Here is a 25,127-nt window from a genome sequence, read left to right as displayed (position 1 = left end):
GTATCGTACCCGAATTACGTATCCGTATCCGTGCTTCTTAGGTTATCATTATTGGATATGCCAGAATTTTGAACGTGCAAGACCACGTCATTTTTATACCATAAAGACGTGAAATGAAACGTACCATGCGTCCACTTAGATGGTAATGACAGAAGCATATTTGTTTGCTCATTAAAATGTGGCCCTTGAACTTGAAAGTTCAAAAACAATTTGATGAAAGAAGGTCCAATATGAGCTCAAACATTGTGGAGGTAAGTCTTATCTATTAAACAATGAAGCAAAACTCTTCTATTTTACTGTCAGATATCTTGATTGGCAAGAGGTGTCATTTGTAGATATTGTGGATACTGTATTGTAGATAATGAGAAATGTTTGGAAGCTAGAAAATATACCAACCACTGGAGAAGCAAGACTTTAGTGGTTGAGGTTTGAAGACAGGATGGCCACGAGTCCTTGAGGGGAGGAAGATATTGGACAAAGTAGTGGAGGGAAAAATCTTGTAGAGAGGTTTATAAAATACAGTTAATTAATGAACATCCAGAGCCCTTTTACTCATGTAGCTTTCTCACCAAAAATGCTCTCCCACCTGCCATACAGGAGAAGTGCTCATTGCATCTCAATCCTCGGAAAACTGCACTGAATTAGTCAATTAATGCTCCTAGGAACAACCTCGAGGTTTATCTCCCACAAAAATGAACTATGGCATGTCAATCAATATATGCTAGGGGATGAAGAGGAATATCAATAACATCTAGGCTTAAATTAACATTGAAATCCTTCTGAAGAGAGCAGAAGCAGTCCCTTCAGTGCACATCACTTCTTGTCCATCTTAAATTGGAGTATCCATTTGGCCTGCCTCATACATAGAATAAAGACAATCGTCATGACAATCTTTGGATTTTGAATTCAGTGATAATTGTACTGACATTTTCCTTTGCTGTGCTTCACCTCCCCATTACCAATCATCAAGAGTGAGAGTGATGTACAGCTCTTACATCTAAGCATACCAAAATAGAGTGGGAGGAAAAATACTCCACTGCATGATAGTATTGGGACCAAGTAATTTGGAAATTGTATATGACATATCTATCAATTTACTTATTCATCTGGAATTAACTTCAAAACTTTGTCCATATAAGTTCAAATGTTTCCTTTGGCGAGACAAAGATTTTGAACAGGGCTTACTGCGGATGCCCTTGTTCTATAGCAGTAAAGTTTGCTGGCAATCCTTTTTTCGAACAAATTTAGTGCAAAAACAAAAAATTTACCTATCATCAAATAGAGACCTCAACCTCCTTTGCTCCCTCATGACTTTACGTTGAATGGCATAGTAATACATTAATATAAATAGGAGACTGCAATAAGGGTTATTCAGGTAATATTTTGAATCCAATAAACTAGAAAGAACATACACACTTCCTTTGCAGTTGACTGACAGGAAAAAGTTAAGCAACAGAGGGGTTGCAGGTAGAATGATCTATATACGCAGTGTTTTATGAAATGTGTTCTTTTTCCATATATGCTAAATCAGCCATGTTTTCCCTTTATTTGTTTGCACGAGTTTTTAATTACTAAAACAATTAATCAGGTCACAGTTGCAGGTGTGATAATACGTGGTATTTCACTTGCCATCTGACCCTTTATTCTTTCTTTCTACATTTAGAATGAGGTTGCTCGAGCCATCGAACTGAGGGAGATAGTTACCTCCTTGGGTCCAGCATACATAAAACTTGGTCAAGCATTGAGCATTCGACCTGATATACTGTCACCTACTGCAATGATTGAGCTGCAAAAGCTTTGTGATAAGGTGAGATTATACATTTTGATCTTAAGTTTATATTTTTCTGCTCACGCCATTTCCTCTCTGTCCTCCTCTGATAAGGTGAGATTATACATTTTGATCTTTAAGTTTATATTTCTGCTCATGCCATTTCCTTTCTGTCCCCCCTTTATCTCTGACTCTCACTGTTAGCTCGTTGATCAATATTGACATACATTTGATATTGTTTTGATAACAAGTCTTGAAATGATTTAAAAATGTTACATAGCACGTAAGCCTTTTGAAATTTTTGTGAGATACCTTCAGTTTCAAAGAGAAAAACACAAAACTTGCAAAGGAATGCAATGATATTCAGACTATTTTGTTTTACTTGTTCTAATTGATGGAGTTATTTGATCTCATAGTCACCTTTGTTTTGAGTCTTGCTTTTATACAAATGATTTATATGAAGTTGGGAAAGTTTCTTTGCTTTCACATTTATTTATATTGTAGGCATTATATGTATGACTTAGCTTTTGATTTCCTCAATCTCGGGGTCCTTATCCTTTTTGCTCTTTGGAAGCTTTGGATTCACCTATAAATGTAGGTGTCCTGGCCTTAGGAGCAACCTGATCATGATTGACCTTTTTCTTGCATTTTTTCTGAAATACCATTATCATCTTTAATTTAACAACCCAATCTGTCTGGCCGTAGATTTTATTTCTTTCATTCTTTCTTAATTATTTACAGCAAGTATGTTTAGATAATCTTTTTCAACCTTTTAGGTCTGAGAAATCTGATTTCCAATTTGGCTGTGAGTAAATTAGTTTGTTAACAGCGAAGAAATGCAAAGAAAATCTGAGGAAGAGATCTTAACTATATCCATTAAAGGACGTGTAATTTTTATCCTGAAGTGTTCTTTTGTTGCTGACTTTTTGTCTCATCATTGGCATAGGTTCCATCATTTCCAGATGATGTGGCTATGGCTCTTATTGAGGAGGAGCTTGGACAACCGTGGTCTAAAATTTACTCTGAACTTTCTTCCTCCCCCATAGCTGCTGGTAATCTCAATGACCATTGACTTTCTGCTGCCATTCATATTAGAATCAATTACTGCAGATGTGCATTATTTTTTCACTTTCAAAGCTTCTCAGAGAGGCTTTGTTTCTCTATATTATTCTTGTACATGAAGCTCATATATTATTTCCATGTTTTGAAAATTAATGACAGCATCCCTCGGCCAGGTCTATAAGGGCCGGCTAAAAGAAAATGGGGATCTGGTAGCTGTCAAAGTACAGAGGCCTTTTGTCCTTGAGACTGTAACAGTTGATTTATATGTTATAAGGCACTTGGGACTTTTTCTTCGCAAATTTCCGCAGGTACCTATTGGTTCTTTTTCTTGATCTAATTTATCTGTGGAAGAAGCAATTAGCATGGAGTAATAAATCCACCTGACATCTAATTCTTTTAAGATATCCATCGATGTTGTTGGATTGGTTGATGAATGGGCTGCTCGCTTCTTTGAGGAACTCGATTATGTTAATGAGGGAGAAAATGGAACACTTTTTGCTGAAATGATGAAGAAGGACCTTCCTCAGGTAATCGACTGTGAAATTTGCTGAAATGTACTGTTTTGTCTAACAAAGCCCTATCTCGGGGAATAAAACTTTACCGGTGGTTTTATTGCACTTAATAAGTTCCAGTTTTCAGGTTGTTGTGCCAAAGACATATCCCAAATACACTTCAAGGAAGGTTCTTACAACGGGATGGATAGAAGGAGAGAAGCTATCACAAAGTACTGAAAGTGATGTTGGTGAACTAGTAAATGTTGGAGTGATATGTTACCTTAAGCAGGTAATGTGCATTGTAATTATTTCATGGAAAGCTTACACATCGGTATATGTTGATGCATTTTTATCTTCAATTTATCCTTTAATGCCCTGTAGAATTGGCCTACCCATAGGCATTATATGGCTCTCAGCAACCGTTTGTTTTCTGCTTTTACATGTGGCTAACATCTGTGAGATATTTTCTTCTTTGGCTTGTCTCGTTGGCTAGTTTTCCTTCTAATGTTGTTGTGTGCTTTTTTGGTTGGTTTAGTTCATGCTACTGCTTACACAACACATCAGCTGTCTTTAGTCATTTGATGCTTGCTGACTGTACCCTGGACCCCAACACACATGCACACATTGGGGTTGGGTGGTTGGGTGGGGGTGAGGAAGGGAGGGATTATAGGAAATAGCCAGAATTGTGGAATTATAAACACATTTCAATATTTTGATAAGACGTCTAACATAAATTAACTAACATCTTACTTCTACGTAATAAAAATCACTTCCACAACTGAACAACTTATTATTGATGAAAATGTTATCATCGTATTTTAACTTAATGCAGAACACTGAATGCAAAGAAAGGTTCTAAAGGATGCACCATCGGGATCTGTTAATGTTATGTTAAATTACCAGTTTGATCTTACTCATGTTTCTTTGGATCTGCAGTTACTTGACACAGGCTTCTTCCATGCTGATCCACATCCAGGAAATTTAATTCGTACTCCAGATGGGAAGCTAGCTATACTGGATTTTGGTAATCACAGATCTAGTTAGACACACTTCAAGTAACATGATGTATATATAAGAGCATACTTTGAAAAAATCTAGTACTAACCTTTTCTTATCAGTATATATTTATATATGTTTACAAGATTACCTGATTCCTGGTGAAAATTGTTTCATACATTCTTTTTTCCTTTCAATTTGCATCTAATGGCATGAAATTTCTGTTATAATTCAGAAGCCTTGTGAACTTTTAGATTAGTCTGTTGGTGTACTCTTAGATTTTGATTAGCTTTAATAAACAAATAAAACAAAATAAGCTAAAGATGGTACATTAAAATTAAAAAATCCCCAAAAGGAAAAAAATAAAATAAAACTCTGCCTCTTGTTTATATTTTGTGCAAGTTTTTCTGCAATTCCTGGAATGAATGTTGTTTAATAAGATCCGAAATTTAGTCATTAAACCGTCTGAAGATTTCCTGTGATAACACAAAGCTGACTGCAAACCAGAGTTTGAGTGAAGGGGCTGTCACGAGCCAGCTAGGGTTTGGTGTGACTTCAATGTAACTTGATTTTGGATGTGTTATTGAGTTATTTATATGGCCAACAGACCTCGTACACTGGTGTGGCTTCAAGACTCCTTCAGTTTGGATGGAAAATACTGGTACTTGAATGAGGCTTGTTTAATTAGTTAACAAGTCTCTTCTTGGTGTGGTGTTCTTAGTTATGTTATATTCTGGTGGTTGGGATGTGACTGATAGCATCCTGCTCTGGTGCTTGGACTGCGGTGGGTGGCTGGCACTGGTGTAGTCCTGCTGGTGGTGTTGGGCCTTGATGTCTGGTGTGGAGGTTTTCTCCTTTTTCTTTATTTTTTTTTTCCGATTTTTATCTTTATTTTTTTCTCATTTTCTTTATTTTTTTAATTGAATACGTGTTTGTTTGTCCATTATACCCTCATAAAATTTGATACGCGATAGTTATACGCCATTTAATGGCGCTACTAATACTACTTGTACAGAGACTGATGAAACAATTGATATAGTGAATTTATTCAACTATTTTAACTTCTGTTTTGTAGAAGAGTTGGATGCTATAGATTTTGAATTATGTATTTATGTACATTTATCAATTCTCTTGTGTGTAATTAGGATTTTTGTGGCAGGTCTTGTTACAAAATTGACAGATGACAAAAAGTATGGCATGATTGAAGCTATTGCTCACCTTATTCATCGCGATTACCCTGCTATAGTCAAAGATTTTGTCAAACTCGACTTCATTCCAGAAGGAGTTAATTTGGAACCCATTTTGCCAGTGCTGGCCAAGGTTTTTGACCAGGCTCTTGAAGGTGGGGGAGCAAAAAATATCAACTTTCAGGACCTGGCATCTGATTTAGCACAAATAACGTTTGATTATCCATTCAGAATACCGCCTTATTTTGCTCTTATAATCAGAGCAATTGGGGTGCTGGAGGGCATAGCTTTAGTGGGGAATCCTGATTTTGCCATTGTAGATGAAGCCTATCCGTACATTGCCCAGGTACAGAAATGCAATTCTTTCACTTATATTTATCATTTGTAATCCAATTTTTCCTTTACGGTATAGGTGGATATATTTCTAGTTGATGGTGGGAAGTTGATTCCTTTCAACAACTATATAAAAATTTCTCAAGTATTTTCAAGTTTCATTTGTTTCACTGACTAGATTACATTAGGAACTCTCTCCCCAACCTCTCTCATGAACTTTTAAAGGTCGGAAGAGAAAAAGATTCAAGCAGTACTTCTGTATCAGCTTTCTCATCTGGTCAATCTCAAAATACAACAGGCAAGTAGAACTTAAGGAAATATAGATATTTACTATGAAGAGGCCAATGTTTTACCAGGACAAAGTTGGAAAGAGAAAAAGACAAAGGCCTCACCTTCTAATTTAAGAGACTCTTTTTATTTGATAGCCCCATTATTCCCTTATCTTCTTCCATACTATCATTGACGGTCTTCTTCCTCACCCATCCGCAACCCTGCAATCCAAGCCCCTTATTCCACATCCTGCCTCTTCCCTTCCTCTTCGCCTGCATGCCCCCCCCGGGGGGGGGGGGAGCATGAGAGGTAGTGAGGGGACAAAGATTGGGATGCAGGGGGGAAATCAGGGGTGAGGCGGGAAGTTGGAGACACTGGGGGGTGGGGGAGTAATGTGAGGAAGAAGAACTGACTATGGTGAAAGTCATGTTTAATAAGGCTACATGGTTACATTAGTCATTTGATGTATAAAAGAAACCTTTGGAATAAAAAATTTAGTAAGCTGGCATTTTTTTACCTTTGACATTGCCTATGGAAAACGAATAGTAAATGAAGTCCATTAGACTGATCACGGAATGAAACTCTCCTTAAATAAGCAATGAAAAGTAAAATAAAAAGAAGAAAAAGTTAAATATTCATATATGAATAATACAGATACTGGTGCAAATTGCAGTTGGGTTTGAATGATCATTTACTTAGCAATACTTTTTCTTATGCGCTAATATTAGTAATTTTAGAGTTCTGTCTGTTTCAAAGTCAATTGCACTATTGATGATTGATTTTCCTAGTAGTTGACAATATTCTATATGTTTATAAATTAATTATTTGCTCAAGTTGGCGGCACAACTAGTTATGGCATGACACTTCATTTTTTTTTCTTGATCTTTTTCTCAATATTAGAGGCTATTGACTGATGAATCCCCACGTCTAAGGACTGCATTGCGATATACAATATATGGGAAATCTGGAATATTTGATGCCGAAAGATTTATAGATGTCATGCAAGCTTTTGAAAATTTCATTGATGCGGCGAAGAGTGGAGGTGGAGAAAGTATGAATGGGAGGATGGCAGAGCTTGGCATTCTACAAAGTCAAAACAACAATTTGGCTACAGTATTTTCAACGAATGGTTCACCAACATTAGCTTTTCCAACACAGCCAATCCAAACAAGAGCAGCCTTGGTATTTTTACTGTCTGAAAAGGGGAATTTTTTTCGAGAGTTTCTCTTAGATGAGGTATATTTAATTTCTAGAGCAACTCTATTCTTCTTTTTTAATTGTCATCCATATTTCTATTTATACTCATAGCAATCTTTTATTTCTATTCATTAGGAGTGCCATTAGTATCAATCATTCACAAGATTTAATTTTTTGCTTACTACAAAAAGGCCAAAGTGCAAGTAGTTCCTTGTAACTATTAGGTAATCAAATATATTTCAACTGATTTTACCCTTCTTGCTGTACCTGAATTTTTGTCTTAGAACTCTCTATAGATGACCAATAAAAGAGGGAAAAAAATATCTATAGCTATCTATATTTGTATGTGCTAGGAGAAAGTGGAATTATGATGGCTAACAAAACTGCTGTAAAAATGGGCTTTCTTGATGAAGACCTTAAGAAAATTTGAACTATGATGACCACTCACCTGATTTAGTCACTTTAACATGGTTTTCGTGTTGCCATCTCCTTTTAATTCTGTGATATTGGAGAATGGTTTGTGTAACTCAGTGGTATCCAAACTAACCACAATTTATATTCTGGCGGAAGGCAGACAACTTCTTTTGTGGCTGCCTTCGTGTTGTGCGCGCGAGTGTTTTGCACTTTTGCACACATGCGGTTGCCTCCCTCCAAATTGAAGATCTGTTTAAATTATAGATGACAACATGAGTTTTGACGGTTTGGCTTCTCTCTTTAATTTAAGAGATCAACGAACATATTTATTTTATGAATTACTGAATTTTTTTATGATGTGGCATGGGTGTTATTTGTAATTAAAGTTACTAGGTCATGATATTGTAAGATATCCATAGCCTAGAAATATATTCTCCTTGTGTGTGGGTAGACTCAGATGTAGATTGTATGCATCTTGCTAATCCGAAAAATATTGTCTTTAGAGATGTAAGCAATTCATCAGAAACTTGGAGCATTGCAATTCAACAAGTCTATTGAATTCTTTAGTTTTTGATTGTTATTTTCTTCCCCACATTTACATTGACAACGTTGCACTGCAAACATAAATAAAAAATTGAATTAAATTGATAAGTTTACTATGCTTATGTGGTCCTACTCCTAGTGATGTTATTTTGGGGTGAATCCTGAACAGATTGTAAAGGGCATCGATGCTGTTACGAGGGAACAGTTGGTACAGATAATGGCATTTTTTGGAATTGGAAATGTATCTCCACTTTTCAGCATGGTTCCTACTCTGGGACCTATTAGACCTGCTGCTCTTCTTCCAACAATTACTGAGGAAGACAAGGTCATACTGAACAATGTCCAGAAAATCATCGAATTCTTAGCATCTGGAACAGCAGCTTCAACAGAGGTACCTACAAGTTTATAGTTGATGACTGCAAAAGTAGTCTTAAAAAAAGGAAATACTTCTTCTGGACAAGATGTGTGGTCGTACTAAAATGGATTGTATAAAAACTGAATATATACTCCCACGTGGAGGTAACACCGATTGAGAATAAATTAAGTAAATAACGACATAGTGATTCGGACATGTATGCACAGACCAAAGAGTCTCATGTTCATTAGTGGGGCAATCTGAGTAGAAAGAAGAGCGAGGGGTAGACCGAAAATATGATGGGCTTATAGTAGCCAAAGATATACACCAATCAGATATTCTACTAGGTCTAAGAATGAATTTAACTTAGTGGCAAAAGGGATTCATGTAGCCAACTCCAAATATATTGGGAACAAGAATTAGCCCTTCTTTGAGCTCCATTTTTTCATCAATATACATTCTTTAACAGTAATTTGATCCCACTTCAACCACATATTCTTCAATAAAATAATATTACACACAAATCTATGACATTTCTTTATTTTTTAACTGAACATTATTCATCAATACACATTATACACTACTCAAAAATGCCCTTTATTTTTAATAACAAGAATGGGGCGCTATTTTTTTTCCTTTTTTTTTTTATGTTATTGAATATGCAAAGTCTGGCATATGTTGATTTATATATAGCTACAGTTCATATGCCCTGCTGGGCCACAAAATGATCTGATGAATAGGATAAACTCCTACGTTATTGGTCTATGAATGGAACATGGTTAAGCATGCCTCTGGCCTTTGTGCAAGTGTTTTAGGTTTTCGACAAGGCTCCTAGGAAAGAGCCTATAAACATCTATGCTTGCAAGCAACTATTGCTGTTTTGTTTGCGCAACTTATACGTAGCAACTTAAAAGTATGTAAAAAAGTTCAATAAAACATACTGAAGTGTGCTCCAGATTGGTTTCTTTTATTGATCTGGCTTCGTTTGAAACATTGCTGAATCAACGCTTAAAACTATTTGGAGAAAGTTATGCTTCAATTATTGATTCCTGAAAGAGTTCTCACTACCCTGTCACGAGTCATAAGAAAATAACTAGATGAAGGGGAGACAGGTGGTAGAGAAGAATTGGCTGTTACAAAAAAAATGTTTATCACCCTGTAATGCTACATGTACAATCTCCCTGGACATGTAGCATGTTTCGTAACTTAAATAATTTTCTGTAAATATTTTGAATTCATTCAACAGATCAGACGGGCAAATTTATTTTGATTTTATCGTTTTTGTGAATACTTTTTCTCTGCTTCCACAGGGAGTAAATGTTCCTCTAGTGATCCAAGAGCTGCTTCCAGTGTTGCCAGGACTCTCTGCACAAGTGCTTCCGGAGGTGCTTAGTCGGTTATCTTCCCGGGTACTGGCACGTGTACTGCGAGATACTTTACTTTAAATCGAGTCAACATAAACACATACGAAAATACAAAACCTTTATTATTAGCTGGTTTCTGAAATAGGTTTCTTGTAATAGTACAGGACTTGGTCAATACAATGACTCAATAACTGTACATAAGGTTAAACTGGAGAACGACAGAAAGCTAACAATTTTTTTCATTCTGCTGTACACCGTTGCTACTTTTGTGCTCTCTCAATTATATGTTATTAACAGGTTGATTTGAGTTTGTTCAAATACATTCTTGATGGCGAAGTCTGGAACCCGACGCTCCAATCCCAAGCTTCCCGATTCAGTGAAAGCAACCAAAAACCGATGCACGCATTATTTTTCACATTAAAGTGTACAGCGTAGTGTTACTGTGAAATTCTTTGAAATGAAAGGAAAGAGGACAAAAGTCCTAATGAGAATGCCTAAATAACTCGTATAAAACATCATGAGAAAAGAGGAAACCTCTGTTCACCCGACGCATACTCGATGATATTTCGTTTCAACGGCGAAATATATTGGGCACCATGTAAGGCGGCAGCGCGTAATACATTTAAAGGTCCAAAATCAACAGAATAGGCCTTCTGGAAACCATCCAGGATAGCCATCAATGTCAAATTAGCAGGTTTCCTTTCTGATTCGTATCTTCTTAGCAAGGACACCTGTGCAGACACAGCAAATTTCTCACTTATCGATCATCTAAAGAGTTTTGGAGGAATACATTCCAAATACCATGGTGAGTAATAACAAAGTTATACAAATGCTGTGCATACAGATTCCAACTTCTAAAACAGTAAAAGAAAACGTCAATTGACTAGCAGCCCATATTTAACTGATTGAACACGAGCATGAACAAGGAATTGACAGTATAAAACATGCTCAGCATTTTTATGTTTGATGTCACCTTAATTTATCAAATTCATGTTAAAGTTCCTCTGTAGCAATGTTCTGAATTAGTGAATAGAAGTCTCCTACTTCGAAAATATATGCTACTAATATACAGCATAAGATGGATTACTAGTAACAGACCTTCATTTAGGGAATCTTGTATTCTCTACATGGTATGCAACTATTTGTATTGGGTATTTCTAAAGTTCGTCCCATAATAATTGTCTTCAACAAGGTCAGCGCACAGAAAAACAATTTAATTATATCGACCAAAAAGCATCAAAGCCATTCCAGCACAAAATAAATAAATAATAAAAAAATAAGTAGAAGAATAAAACTTGGAGACAAATGTTAGCTATGGAGATCAATGGTTGCCATAATCATCTAAAAGGACAATTTAGTATAAGTGAAGCAAATTTTGTTACTAACGGAATATGGTTCAGATTTTTATAATTTTCTGCTCAAGTTCTGAATGAAAAAACGAGAAAGGGAAGATCCCACCCAGATCAAGTTTTGTAGCATATTAAGTCGGCTAAATTTCTTTTTTCTTACTCGCAGAAATAATGCATATCTGTATTTGAGGGACATCATCTCATTCCTGGACTAGGCTGATTATATCAAAATGTTCAAACTAGGATTCCAAAATGGTTAACGACAAAATCTCATATTATGAAAAGCTGGGGCACAATATTTACTTGAAGTCAGGCAGCTCGAACACTGAAACGAATAAGGTCTAGATATCTGCCAAGCTAACATGCCGATGCAATTCATTTACAAATTGAGGGGCTAGATTAGCATGCAAAGGATATTCTTTATGAGATTCCAACAGGAAAAGTTGATTATAACTATAAAATTCACAAATAAATGGAATATCTGAGCCATGTAACAAGCATAATGAACAATGCAGAGTCAGCAAAAAACATTGCATACCTCCCCAATGTCAGATCCTACGGCAATACTTTCAGCAACGACTTTTGAGAGAGAAAATGCATCTCCAAATCCCATATTAACTCCTTGCCCAGCCAAGGGATGGACAGTATGTGCAGCATCACCAATAAGGACAACACGCTTTGATGCATAGTGATTAGCGTGCATTAGAGACAATGGAAATGCCATTCTTTCAGAGGCTAATTTGACAACTTTGGGCGGAACTTCGAAGTTCTCATAAGCTGACTTTGTCATATTTGCTGGGAGCCAAGAAAAGACATCTCCGCCCCCAAATAATTGTGATTGAGGATGAGGACCATATCCGCTGTCCAAAGCATGGTTTACTTCTTTCACAAAATCAACCTCAGTCATTGATTTGCGATCTGAGGACTCATGAGGCTTCATAGTCCAAACAATGTTGCTGAACTTGTTGCCAATAGGCAGAAGTGCAATTGGACCATTCGGGAGAAATCGTTGCCAAGCACATTGATTTTGTTCCATATGCTCAACAGTACATATGACTGCACTCTGGGGGTACTTCCATCCAGTTGCATCGATTCCTGCTAACTCCCTAACACGTGATTTGGACCCATCAGCTCCAACCTAAGGTAAGAACCACAGACAAAGCAAACATCGACACGGTTACATGTAAATTGACGTTCAACAGCTCCTGACCAAAAGGAATAGATTAACATTCCCTTCTGTACATCCAGAGTAGTTTCAAGCTTGAAGTTACATGTTGAAAATTACCACCAATTTTGCATACAGGCTACTTCCATCACTGAGTTCCAGTTTGGCTAAATCTCCATGATGTGATGATGAACTTGGACGTAAGATCATGGAGCTTAACCTGACAGGATGTATTGTCTTCTGGAGAGCTGAATTCTGTCAAAAGCATGATTATCATTTTTACATTAATGGTAAAATTATGACTCCCAGGTTCATATGGAGCCAAAGATTGACAAGTCTTGGGAAAAGGACGTGAAACCACCTTCCACACACAATAAAACTACCATATGCTAGCGTTTGATCTTATTCAATTTAGAAAAAGCAAATAAACTACACGAGGAAAAATGAGAAGTGATGTTTCTGGTTAACTAGGGGTTGGCTACATGATCCCTTTCTATCATTATCTTCGATCAAATGCTACTTCTTCTAATAGGTTCCAGAAAATCAAATCGTATGCAACCATGCATGTAGCTTTACATGTCACCCAACTTGTTGAAAACAATCATGTTTAGCTTCATGTTGGAAATAAAAATGTGGAAATGCCCCAAGATTCAAGTACCTGTACGCATGATAATAGAGATCTATGAAGCACTTTATTCTCCACTACGCACCTAAATCAAAATCCCAAACAATAATCATCTGAAAGGGCTGCACGATTACCAAAAATGAATTGTTATATTGCTGTAATTGTGCTTACCCAAGTACTTCTTTATTAATGTCTCTTGCATTGTACCTTGTATATCCAAGACCAGTATAATCCCAGACCTACAAGAACATATTTGTAAGTTCAGCAGTAATTTGTTCTCACAATTATCAACAATCATGTTTAATTAACATAAGCCACTAGAGGATATTTTACTAGAACTCCAGTTATTATAAATTTTGCGGAAAAGAAATTCAAGGAGGGTTAATCACCTCGGAGAAAAGATGAAATGAGATATAGCAATGGAAAGAAAAACCAAAGTAAGGAATTAAATTTAATTTCATTACTGAAAGCCCCAAGCCAGATGATACATACAAGAAACGAGAGGGATAATTGTAATTGGTCATCCGGCAAGAATGTCCATTTGTTCTTATTTTTATCAGTTGGTGAATATTAAGTAACATAGAGTAATGGAAGAAGCAGATCTATGCTCAATTTGCTTTTTAAGATTTTAATTCCAATAAACATGTAAATATTATTTTAATTTATCAGATCAATATTATATTTTATTTTCCTTTTGGTATAAAGTTTAGCACTGCTACTCCTCTTAACTATTTTTATATAAAAATGGTTGTGATAAAAATTTACAGATTGTCAAATGAGCTAGTTTTTCCATAACTGAAGATCTTTGAGTGATCTGTATGTGATGGAGATCCTATTAGATATATTATATGAAGAATTTCAAGTTTAGAATCTTAATTTAGGAGAAGTATCTAGGATATTACGTTATAGATTTTCTATTTTTTTAGTTGTTTCCTACTTAAATTATATTGGTTTAAATCCTATATAAAGAGGGCTTATGCTTCGTAATAGTTAGATTTGAATATACAATCATACTTCTCCTAATTTCTGCTTCTCTCTCTGATTCCTCTCCTCTTTCTGCTTCCCCCTCTTTGTCTCTTTCTCCCTCTCTTCCCCATTCTTTCCCTTCTTCTACGTCTACGTTAATATGCCAAGGACTCAAATTAAATAATGTACAATATTTAACTATTTGATTTGATCAACTACATAACTGTAAGTCTGTAACTGGATGAGATGGAAGGATCGACAGTAAAAGAAAAGAAAGCCAAAAAAAAAAAAAAAGGTAGTCATGATTGGGTTAAGGTAGCACTAATTGAAGTTAAACTTGGGTGGTTATGATGGCACAGGAAAATTCTAAAGAAGAGTGCTAAATGCATCAGTTATAAGTAATGGAAATAGTGTTGATGCTAAACTTGAGAGGAAGAAGTTGGTCTAAAATCAGAACTAGAGCCTTTGCAGTATAACTCTTGAGATGGTCCTTGATGAACCGCATAAATATTAAAAAACACTTTATTGTGAACTTCACTCACCGAGAAGTTGTTTGATATAAACTTCCACACATAAAAAATAAAGAGCTGAAGAACACTTGATTATTCTTGATCTAGTTTGCATATGCTTCAGAGAACTATTTCTGAAAAGATGTGCACATAAAAAAAATATTCCCTCATACCAATTCCTACAGCAAATGAATTTAATAGGGAAGAAAAATGATTATTAAGTCAAAGAATGGATTCTTCGCAACAGGAATTGCAAGTATCAGCATATGCTAACCACTGCTATGTATAAAGAGTTTTTGAAACCTTTTAGTTTCTCGGTGTGTGAGTATGTATCCATACATAAAAAGATACAAGAGTTTAACGTAGAATTGAACTAACTGAAGAGACCACATCTGAGGCTTCATAGAATAGTCATAAAGATACAAAATATAATTACCTGCATCTTGTCAAAATAAGCATGTCGATGCTCCTCAATATATTGCCAGGCACCCACACCTGAAAGGAGTAACCTTCAACCTTCATAATTGCATAGTTCAGAGTAAATATGTTTATTCACTATTTTCTTAAAGCAAGTAATGAAGTTCTCTGTCTATGCAGGTTGAACATTGGGAAGTGAAAGTGCCACAGCTTAACTAAGTGCAAGAATTCACATATTCAGCAATATAAGAATGAAATGCATGATTGTTCTCTCATACTTATTTAAGTTAAATGCTGTGGATGCTGGCAAGTGATAAAAGCTTGAGCAATCAAGCACATAATGATGAGATGATGGCATTTAATTCAAACTCTAAATATTGTCATCATTACATCAATGAAACCATACAACCCTATGAGCTGACACTACAATCTTGATTACATTATTCAGTATCTTTTAAAACCTAATTATTGAAACCTTCATACGATAATAGTTATGTAGTCCCTAAGGAAATGTGTCAACAGTCCAAGTAGACATATAGGAGATAAATCAAGTAATCTATATTTATTATTTGTTTTGCAAAATTCTTTTCAGGATATAGAATGTGTTCAGAAAATTTTAATGCGCCAAATACCAATACTCTCTGCAGAGGAGAATGTGTGCTATCTGTATCACCTGGGTGGCCCTGTCAGTTATACACCTCCAGTCAACACCATTTAAGTCGAGTGCTTTTATTTAAAGGCCAATACCAAGAAGTTTATAGTATAATGCTACAAGTTGCTGTTAAGGGGTAATTTGCAAAGAAATGCAATGTCAATTTGTCTGATATCTGACCTCCGTATAGGTTCTATATATAGTGCACCTATTTCTTTTCTCATTTTGGGTAAATCATTTCCAGCATACTTTGGTAACTACTACTTCAGAATAATAGTGACGGCCTTAAGGATATAATCATCTTAATACATGTAACACAAAGATATCTGAGTCATTAAAATTACAAAACAATGAGCAGAAGAATTACCTTTAAAAAGAGCTATTGTTGCTGGTGTGACTGTACTCACTCTTGGATCTGGTGGATCCTCTTTATTGATTCTATCTCCACTCAGCAATGCAGGATTGCTATCAATTATGGCAATGCTTAATTGTTTCGTCAATGGCATGCTTGCTGCAAGCGTGGAGAAACTATTAAACGATATAACTTGGCATATGCATAACAGTTATTTGTTTGAGAAACATAAACAGTTTCTAATGTAAACAACAGCAGTCCACAGTCCAGTTTAGCAGTGAAGAGTCAAAATAAGAATGAAGAAGCTCCCTTCAACATATTCGAAAACTTAATCAAGAGAAAATATGGAAAGTTTCATACGAAAACATAATTATGTGAGTACTCGAGGCAAAAAATAAATCTCATGGTTCCACTAGATTCAGAGAGAATTTTTTGATAAAGCAAATACAGAAAGCTGCATTTACCTAAAGAGCAAGCTAGAGCCATGCCAACCATGCCCCCACCAACAATTGCAACATCATATATGGGCACATTATTAGGGAACTCGTGCTTGCCTGTGAGACTCTACGAAGGCAACAAGTAACACTTTAATAACGAATATTCATGCATAAAGCACTTTGGTAAGGAATTAAGGCAACAATCAGCTCTATAAAATTCCAGGCTGCTAATGCCAATGCCAGCAAGCATTTAAGATGCAAGAATACCCAAAAGGTTGAAAACAGCTAACATTAACTTATTTAAACAATCCAGCATTTCAAATAATCAATGAATAAGTGTGGGATGAGGCCCAGCAGTACAATACAAACCAGAACAGATAATAAAAAGGGGATTACACAGTGGAAGGTAGAATTATTTCGGGCATAGTTTGGCTGCTAAAAAGAAGCAATGATCAACCAACAATCCAGGTTTTTGAGTCCACATGACCATTCTGATTACTTAGAAGGCATAGTGTAAAGCAATGATCCTTCTAGCTGCCCAGATTTTTCAACGCAAATGGTCACAGGAAATAAAGGGAAGCAATAATATCAAAACACAAAACATTAATTTTCCAATGACTGGTGAAAAAATTTGGAGAAGGAAAAAAACTGATTATTGCAAGAAAAATCAGAATCGAAGATTCACCCATAGAGATTCTAAAGGGCTAAGATGCTTAATCATTTTTATTCTCAGGAAACTGACCACAGCCTGTAGAACAGTCCCAAGTGGACTAGTCTTCCTAGACTGTTTTGATTTATAAGCCTTTTTCCTTTCATCACAGTATTGTCTAAAATTCTACCTTGCAGAGTAAAATAAATTTTCATAACGTAACGGCTTCTGGTTCCAGAATATGAAGTATCACAGCACAACATCTTTCCCAACCATCATGAGAACAGGGGATACAACGATCCTTTTCCCCTTGCTTGCAAGATTATCTTTCCATCTCACAGACAAAACTAAAAGGACTTGAAGAATGAATCCACTTATATGATATAAGTGCTAATTCAAGAATCAATACTGGAATGACAGTAAGAGCTCTATTATCATCAGATTGCACAGGAAGTTGAAAAAGTAGAGTTATCACAGTACTAACTTGATCACCATCTGAACCTGGTAATTTTGCACCAGCACCACTACATAAAGTCCTCTGCGCAAATTTCAAGACATGGATATTGAAAGCCACCCTTCTTGTAGTTATCCTGTGTTCGATACATAACAAAAAGATTAAGCAGCCTTAACAATATTTTCAAAATGTATTTATTTTAGACTTATGCCAAGATGCGAGTGTTTCAGCTTTTTGGAAGTAGATAACTGAGAGAGTAATTTCACTCCTCTTTCATTTATATTTTTTTGTTGTTGTATGTGTGCTTCTGTTTTGCTTTGGACTTTTAGTTTGAGATTTGTTTCTTTTGTTTTAGACTTTTAGTTCGATTTGTATATTAGTGGCCTAGTTAAGCGATTACTATTTTGTTAATTAATTAATTTATTTATTTATTTTTGATATGTACCATTTTGTTAATTTATTGTTACCTACTTCATTGATCCATTTTATTTTCTAGTCACAAATAAGACAACTGTTGAAATGTTATAATATGAATATTTTAGATGGTTTATGCTATATTATGAGTACAATTTTTCTTTAATGATTATTGGTTTGTTTTGAGACTTAAACCTTGCCTCGCAGGCAAAATGCCTCGAACCCAATTTAGACTTTTTAAGCACTAAAGTGTTTTACTCCCTTTCCGGACGTCTGTACTCAAGCAAGAAAGCGTGCTTACTACCATAAAGAGACACAAAGACTGTGCATTTTCAAGAATTGGTAATGTGATGTAATCATTTCCCATTTCCACAAGATTAACGAGAATAAGAATGAAAAAGGTAAATTGGTCAATTTGCATCCACAATTTAAAATATGAACCACAAAATGCAACCTCTTTTATCTATCTACTTAAAATTTCCATCTATGCAACTCGTTCGTTTAGAAGTATTAGCTTAGATCAAACAACAAATATCAAACAACAAAAAACAAAAACAGCCGTTTCAGAACCCGTCTAGGAATCCAATGACCTTAAAAACCCTACTAAAAACACATACTTTTTCTTCATTCCAATTACTCTTCAAAAGGATTCTCATTTCTAAGAAAATAATCATAACCCATATAAGTATAGTATAGAATCACACGAAAATGATAAAAACACAACTACTGTATCATATAATTTACAAAATTCTACATCAGTAAATATCTGAACCCAAATCTGAGAAAATTCAAAGTATAATTAAAATTTCAGGATAATTTATACCTATATGCATACATTTATTCGCTTACCTGTTCATTGTTGGGATCTTTTAGATTTTCAGAGAGAGTGACTGAGAAAAGAAGGTGAAATTTTAGACCGGTGCGAGGAACTTGTTCAAGTTGGAGCTAGAAAAAGGCCTTTATTTATTAAAGGTTGAACCAGGGAACTGTACACTCGTGTCCTCGAATAGTTTCAATTCATATTTTAGAAATCGAACTCTCACACTTCACACTGTAATTGTCAACAAAATTGAGTATACCTCACTCTTGTCCTTTGTATCACTAGAATATGTCCCACAGGTAAAAGCCCTTTATTTTTTTTTATGGGCTACTTTAGAATGGTTAAACTATCTTTTTATCAGCGCAGAATGTCCTTTTGAAAATTGGGCAGAATACGAATTAGGGGTTAACAATATTTTACTTCAAATAAATTTTGATTTATAGATGGCAAAAAAAATCGTTCAACTCGATATTTGTACGATTCCACTCCGAATGGGGGCGGGGATTACCTATTTGACCAGGTAAAGCGCCCTGAAGCGAATACGAGAAACACAGTTCCACTCTCATATCCGTCATGTTTAAAATTAATTTTAAGTTAAGTTTTTTATTAACCAAAAATGAAAGATTTATTGTCATTTCTAAGAGATCATAAAATAAATTGAAGGAAAAAAAAAGGGGGGCAAGTGACCTTTCTTGCCCCACTTTGGCAAGGTATAGGAGCAGGGTAAGGTCATAAAAATACCTGAAGGAATGGTCGACCCGCCCGATACTCGTCGGTTGCCATCTCTACTTGATTGTACATTCGTGAAAAACTTGAAGATCTGAGATACAAAATGAAATCANTTATCACTCTTTGGCATACATTTGATGGCCGGAGAAGATTTTGCACTTTTGTTACTATTTGTCTTTAAAATTAGATTGTCCCCTTTTTGTAAATGTTGTTTTCTCTTTTCATAACACATTGTTATTGGATATTTTTGTAGCAGGAAAACTAACATAGCAGAATAATTGTGTCATGGAAGGAAATTCTTGCTTAAATTATGGGAAATCTAGAAGGACAATAGTCTTCAAAGATGGTCAGTGGATATTACGATGCGGGGATGCAATCAAAATCAATTTCTCGATATCTTTTGCTATGACTATGTTGAGTAGGTGCTTGATAGAATACAATGTCAAAATGAAGCAGTTGATGAACTTGGACATGTTTAAAATGTTATTAAGTAGATACTGATTATTATTTTGAGATCTTTGCTAACTCATATCGCAGATCGTAATGTACATTTAACGTATATTTTTAACTTTATAATATTTCTTGGTAGGTAGGAAAGGAGATAATACCAGAGTTCCATCTCCGAATGATCACTACTGTTGGAATCATCTAAAGGACATCGATTACTGAACTTTTCCTTGCTAAATGTTATCCAAAGGACATTGATCATTAGAATCTTTTGAGTTGTCACTAAACTTACTAAATGTTTTCTAACCCATACCTGGCCACTTGTCACTTAAAGTTTTGCAAACATGATGAAGTTATAAAAAATATTAACCCTTTTGTCATTTAATTTGCTATGTTGTATATTCAGTTAACATTTGAATCGGTGAATGGTGGATGTGAGCTGGGATGATATTATCATAAAATCAGTGGCAATTTCATGAACTTTTCAAGTTTAATGACAATTGAGAAACATTGGAAAAATTCAGTGGCAACTCAAAAAGATTCTAAAGTTCAGTGGCAATTAGGAAACTTTTGAGAAAGTCAAGTGGCAATTGAGATACTTAGCCATGTAACTACATATGCAATAATCATTTAAATTTTGGAATATCTCTAGTTATGGAAGATGATTGTGGAGGGCCAAGGCACGTGTAGGAAGAATACAGAACATGTGTTTATTGTTAGAATTTGGCGTGATCCGAATTCTTTGTTGAAAATAATTGAGAGTTCTAATTAAGGTGCACATTAAGAGAAATTCTATTTGGAATGCTTTTGGAATTTTGTTTGATGTCTATTTGACGAATTCTAGTTGAATTTTTATTTGGAAGCCCTATTGGAAGTTGTAATTTATATTGGACTTGAAGAGATCAAAACAGAGAAACTTTTGGACATTCTATTTCATCTACAACTCTTTTTTTGGAGTTTAGATTATTCCCTATATATATTTGGCTTTTCTCTATAATTTAATTGGGTTGTTTAACCTCGTTATAAGTTAGAAACATTGTAAACACATAATTTTTGTTTTCTTTTTCCGTATTATAATAAAATCTACATCTTCTGTAAATTATTTTTTCTTGTATTCTTGTGATCTTTACTTCATATAATTGTCTTAATCTCTTATCTTTTCATAACAAATTGGTACTAGAACAGTCCGCTTTCAATAAAGTGATTTCAAATATAGTCTAATTCATAACAAATGATATTAGAGCTTTTGGTTTTGAAATTTTTGGGAAGATCAAGATTTTGATCAAGTTAATAGCTCAACTTGATTTTTCATGATGACAACTATGAAGTTTGATGTTATGCTATTGGATCGCGATACAAGATTTTTTTGTGGCAAATTAGGAGGCGAGTGGTGCTCACTTATATGGGATTGATTTCGTTGTGATTTTTTGCCCGCTTCATATTTGTTGTTTAAAGACATGATCTTATATATTCTTGATCTCACAATTGAAGCAGCTTATGATGCTCTATTTTCAAATGAGAAGATGAAGCATATTGTTGAGGTTCACGAAGATGGCATTGTTCTTGATGGTGATTGTTCAAGAGGCAAATTAAGGTCTAACTTCAAAATTCATTGCAAGAATTCAGGGCACTTAATTAAGGATTGCTATAAGTTGAGTAATAGAGAAAATTTGGCAGCAACATTTTAGAAGAAAAAGAAATTATATATTTTAGGTGAAGCCATTGTTGAAACTTTTCATAGTGATCGAGAGTTTTTACTTATGTTTGACTACAACTCCAAATTTGAGGAGGCTTAGATATTGGATACATCTTACACTTTTCATATGTCGCCTAATCGGGATTTTTTCAACCATCTGAAGAAGTTACAAAAGATGTTGTGATGACTGATAATTATATGCTTTGTCGAATAGCTGGTTTTGGTCGGATTAGAATAAAGATGTTTGATGGGACGATTAGAGCACTTGATGCAGTGAGACACCTTCCAGACCCGAAGAGAAATCTTATCATCTTGAGTACTCTTGATTCAAAAGGGTACAGATGCACTGTTGAAGGTGGAGTCCCAAAGATTCGTAAAGGAGCCCATGTTTTGCTATATGTCTTTCCTTTAGTGTACCGAATCTTCGAAATAATCAGCATATTTTAAGAAATCCAGTGGATTTTTTTAAGAATACATCTCAACTAAATTTTGAAGAATGGATAAATCTGTTTTGCCACCATTATTGACGGTGACATCTTATTCACTTGCTAGAAATAGACTCATTTTTTGCCATAAGATTTCATATAGGTGCAATTCTACTGATTTTGTTGATGTTTTGAATGCGGTTAAGGGATTTGATTTTAGGCAAGATCCTTCTTTTGATACATTCAGTTGTGATTCTATTACAAGACTTGTGTCAGCCCTATTTGGTGTTCATTAGATCATTTTTGCCCTAGTTGGGGTAGCAGAGGTGGAGAGTATATTCAGTTGAAATTGTTGATGAAAAAGTTCGTTTGAGTGTTTCATTAAAGAGTTCAAGTTTATTCCTTGCATTGGAATTTGTCTTTAGGCAGAGAATTTTTTTAAGTTTGTTCATTGCAACAGAATTAGTGTCAAGGTGTAGATTGTTAGAATTTGGGTGTGATCTGAATTCTTTGTTGAAAATAATTGAGAGTTCTAATTAAAGTGTGTACTAAAAGGAATTCTATTTAAAATGCTTTTGAAATCTCATTCGATGTTTATTTGACAAATTCTAGCTGAAGCTCTATTTGGAAGCCCTATTGGGAGTTGTAACTTGTGTTGGATTTGAAGAGATCAAGATAAGAAAATTTTTGGGCATTCCATTTCATCTACAACTTTACTTCTAGGACTTTAATTGTTCTTTATATATATTTGGCTCTTATCAACAATTCAGTTGGGTTTTTTAACCTCATTATAAGTTAGAAATATTGTAAACACGTAATCTTTGTTCTCTTTCTCCATATATAATAAAATATCCATCTTCTGCAGATTATTCTCTTGTGTTCTTGTGATCTTTATTTCATATAATTGTCTTAATCTCTTAACAAATAGGTATCGGAACTGTTCCGCTTTTAATAAAGTGATTTCAAATTTGATTCGATTCATAACATTTATCATGCAAAACTTTGATATATTTTCTAGGAAATAACGCATTTACTTGATATCAAACATACTTTGCTCGAGTCGATTCTATTGGAGTTTAGCCAATATATTTGCGCCCTTGTTTGATGCACATTAAAAAAAGAGTTGTTTTTTAGGAAGATGAATTTTGGAATATTGAGTTTTGGAGAATGTCTCATTAGAAAGTAGGAAAAAAAATTCAATTTATGTGCAAAATATTTTATTGTGAGAATGTATGGTTAAAAATTAGTTTTTTTGTTTTTTTAAGGAGTTATAGAATGGTAGACAAACATTGACAAGGGTTGTATCTATTATGGTCAAGTATTAGGATTTCTCTATCAAAGGACATGATTTGCAAAGTAAAAATAGGTGTAAACTTTCCTTCAATTTTCGAAACATATTTCAAGTTCAGAGCAGAATAAACTAGTTCTTTATTATTATATCGATGAGATGTAACTTAACACAATAATAAACACTTGATTTTTCTCTTTAATTATAATTAAAGCCTCTGTTTGATGGTCATTATTTAGGAAAAATATATTTCGAAGTGGTTAAAATGTAAGGAAATTTTTGAATTTACATGCATAATATTTTATTATATGAATGTATGGTTGAAAATGAGCACATAGAAAAAAGAGTCTTGAAAAAAAAAGCCCATCAAACAAGGGCTAAATGAGTTTCAAACATACATGTGTGATCTTCTCAAATCAAAGTTCCAATTGTACCGCCATGTTGACTAACACAATAGATGATGCATATAAAACCAATTAGTTAGGAATATAATGCTAACGTTATATTGTTATATATGCTTGCTATGTTTTACATTAGTGCTAAACTTATTATAGATGAATTGATAATTCGAGACCTCACCTATGTTTAATGTGTTCCTACCACCTCCATTTTGCTCATTCTAAAAGAACCGAAGATCACGATATTGTAAAAACGGAAAGTTTAATTTGTACAAGGTTTTAACTCAATGTCAAGGATAGTTAATAGGAGCTTTCATCAAACTAAATCATGAAGCAACTTATCCCCTTCAGTATGTAGTCAAAAGTCTTTTTGACTATACTATACATTTACTCTCTTATGGTTGTTGGTGCGCTCAGGTGGATCTATGGACCATATTTCAACTTTGTGGATGAACTTTGGGGATTTGCACATGTACATGAAAAATTTACACTCTTTTATGGCAAAAATTAATTTCTCTACTCGTTTTCTACTATAATAATGATTACAAAGTATCTATTATGAATTGTTTTAACTAAGTAAAATAATACGAGGATGAAGATAAATTGAAAAATTATATTTCACTATGAATATGGTACATATTTGTAGCTGTAGAGTAAACATATGCATGAAAATCTTGATTTTGTGTATATCATGTAATACTCCCCCTCAAGTTGGAGCATGGAGATCCGTAATGCCCAACTTAGATTGAAAGAAAACAAATAGATCATATCCTAAGGGCTTAGCAAAAATATCAGCTTGTTGTTGAGATGCCGGGACATAGGAGGTAGTGGGTAGACCAGATTGAATTTTTTCACGAACCAAGTGGCAACCCAATTCAATATGTTTGGCGTGTTCATGAAAAATGGGATTTCAAGCAATGTGAATAGCAGCCTGGTAGTCACAGTAAAGAAGGGCAAGCTGAAAGTGGGTACAGTGAGACCGTGTAAGATAAGACGAATCCAAACAAGTTTACAAGTAGTAGAGCCATGGCACGATACTAACCCTCAGTTGAAGAGCGAGAGACAGTAGGTTGCCTTATTGTGCGCCAAGAAAGTGGACTATCACCTAACTTGATGATATAGCCAGTGGTGGATTGGCGTGTAAGTGGACGACTAGCCCAATCAGAGCCACAAAAAGCAGAGAGCTGAAGGCTGCAAGAGGATGAAAAGAAGAGACCATAGCCAGGAGTGGTCTTCAAGTAACGGAGGACACGAAGAGCTGCAAGATGATGATGTGCACGAGAAACATGCATGAGCTGACTGAAAACATTAACGACGAATGTGAGATCCGATCGAGAAATGATCAAGTACAT

At 34.9% G+C, this 25,127-nt stretch overlaps 3 protein-coding genes across 3 annotated transcripts in view; 1 reads left to right on the top strand and 2 right to left on the bottom strand.

The window, feature by feature from the left end:
* Positions 1-10,225, top strand: part of LOC111381109 (uncharacterized protein sll0005) — a 14,021-nt gene extending 3,796 nt beyond the window's left edge. Inside the window, exons 2-13 of the mRNA XM_023004832.1 lie at positions 1,352-1,375; positions 1,428-1,490; positions 1,664-1,807; positions 2,715-2,820; positions 2,990-3,138; positions 3,232-3,357; positions 3,470-3,613; positions 4,261-4,348; positions 5,480-5,853; positions 7,011-7,346; positions 8,434-8,655; positions 9,930-10,225. Coding sequence (XP_022860600.1) covers positions 1,352-1,375; positions 1,428-1,490; positions 1,664-1,807; positions 2,715-2,820; positions 2,990-3,138; positions 3,232-3,357; positions 3,470-3,613; positions 4,261-4,348; positions 5,480-5,853; positions 7,011-7,346; positions 8,434-8,655; positions 9,930-10,064 — 1,911 coding nt within the window. The 3' untranslated portion in view covers positions 10,065-10,225. The remainder of the gene's footprint in view (positions 1-1,351; positions 1,376-1,427; positions 1,491-1,663; positions 1,808-2,714; positions 2,821-2,989; positions 3,139-3,231; positions 3,358-3,469; positions 3,614-4,260; positions 4,349-5,479; positions 5,854-7,010; positions 7,347-8,433; positions 8,656-9,929) is intronic.
* A 135-nt stretch (positions 10,226-10,360) lies between these two features.
* LOC111381106 (ubiquinone biosynthesis monooxygenase COQ6, mitochondrial) lies at positions 10,361-18,938 on the bottom strand. The gene is made up of 10 exons (XM_023004828.1): positions 18,822-18,938; positions 17,589-17,694; positions 16,483-16,582; positions 16,034-16,177; positions 15,034-15,092; positions 13,294-13,361; positions 13,156-13,207; positions 12,618-12,752; positions 11,871-12,470; positions 10,361-10,714 (listed from the first exon to the last, which is right to left on the bottom strand). Exons 1-10 carry the CDS (start codon positions 18,827-18,829, stop codon positions 10,499-10,501), a joined length of 1,488 nt encoding a protein of 495 aa, XP_022860596.1. The 5' UTR covers positions 18,830-18,938; the 3' UTR covers positions 10,361-10,498.
* Positions 18,939-22,855: 3,917 nt separating this feature from the next.
* LOC111381108 (uncharacterized mitochondrial protein AtMg00810-like) lies at positions 22,856-25,127 on the bottom strand. The gene is made up of 2 exons (XM_023004830.1): positions 24,818-25,127; positions 22,856-23,103 (listed from the first exon to the last, which is right to left on the bottom strand). Exons 1-2 carry the CDS (start codon positions 25,125-25,127, stop codon positions 22,856-22,858), a joined length of 558 nt encoding a protein of 185 aa, XP_022860598.1.

The sequence above is a fragment of the Olea europaea genome, unplaced genomic scaffold (genome assembly GCF_002742605.1).
Source record: "Olea europaea var. sylvestris unplaced genomic scaffold, O_europaea_v1 scaffold2257, whole genome shotgun sequence".
NCBI lineage: Eukaryota > Viridiplantae > Streptophyta > Magnoliopsida > Lamiales > Oleaceae > Olea > Olea europaea.
Note: the sequence above shows the minus strand (reverse complement) of the source record. Positions and strands in the feature narration are given on the sequence as shown.

What these genes read in the sequence shown, in the direction of transcription:
- LOC111381106 (XM_023004828.1), bottom strand. An exon ending in GGCTCTAGCTTGCTCTTTAG is followed by an intron (nt 16,178 to 16,482) that starts GTAAATGCAGCT and finishes CCACGCTTGCAG; the next exon opens with CAAGCATGCCATTGACGAAA. An exon ending in TAGGATCTGACATTGGGGAG is followed by an intron (nt 10,715 to 11,870) that starts GTATGCAATGTT and finishes GTGTCTGCACAG; the next exon opens with GTGTCCTTGCTAAGAAGATA.
- LOC111381108 (XM_023004830.1), bottom strand. Translation starts at nt 25,127, where the DNA reads ATGTACTTGATCATTTCTCGATCGGATCTCACATTCGTCGTTAATGTT. An exon ending in CTCTCGCTCTTCAACTGAGG is followed by an intron (nt 23,104 to 24,817) that starts GTTAGTATCGTG and finishes GTTATTTCCTAG; the next exon opens with AAAATATATCAAAGTTTTGC.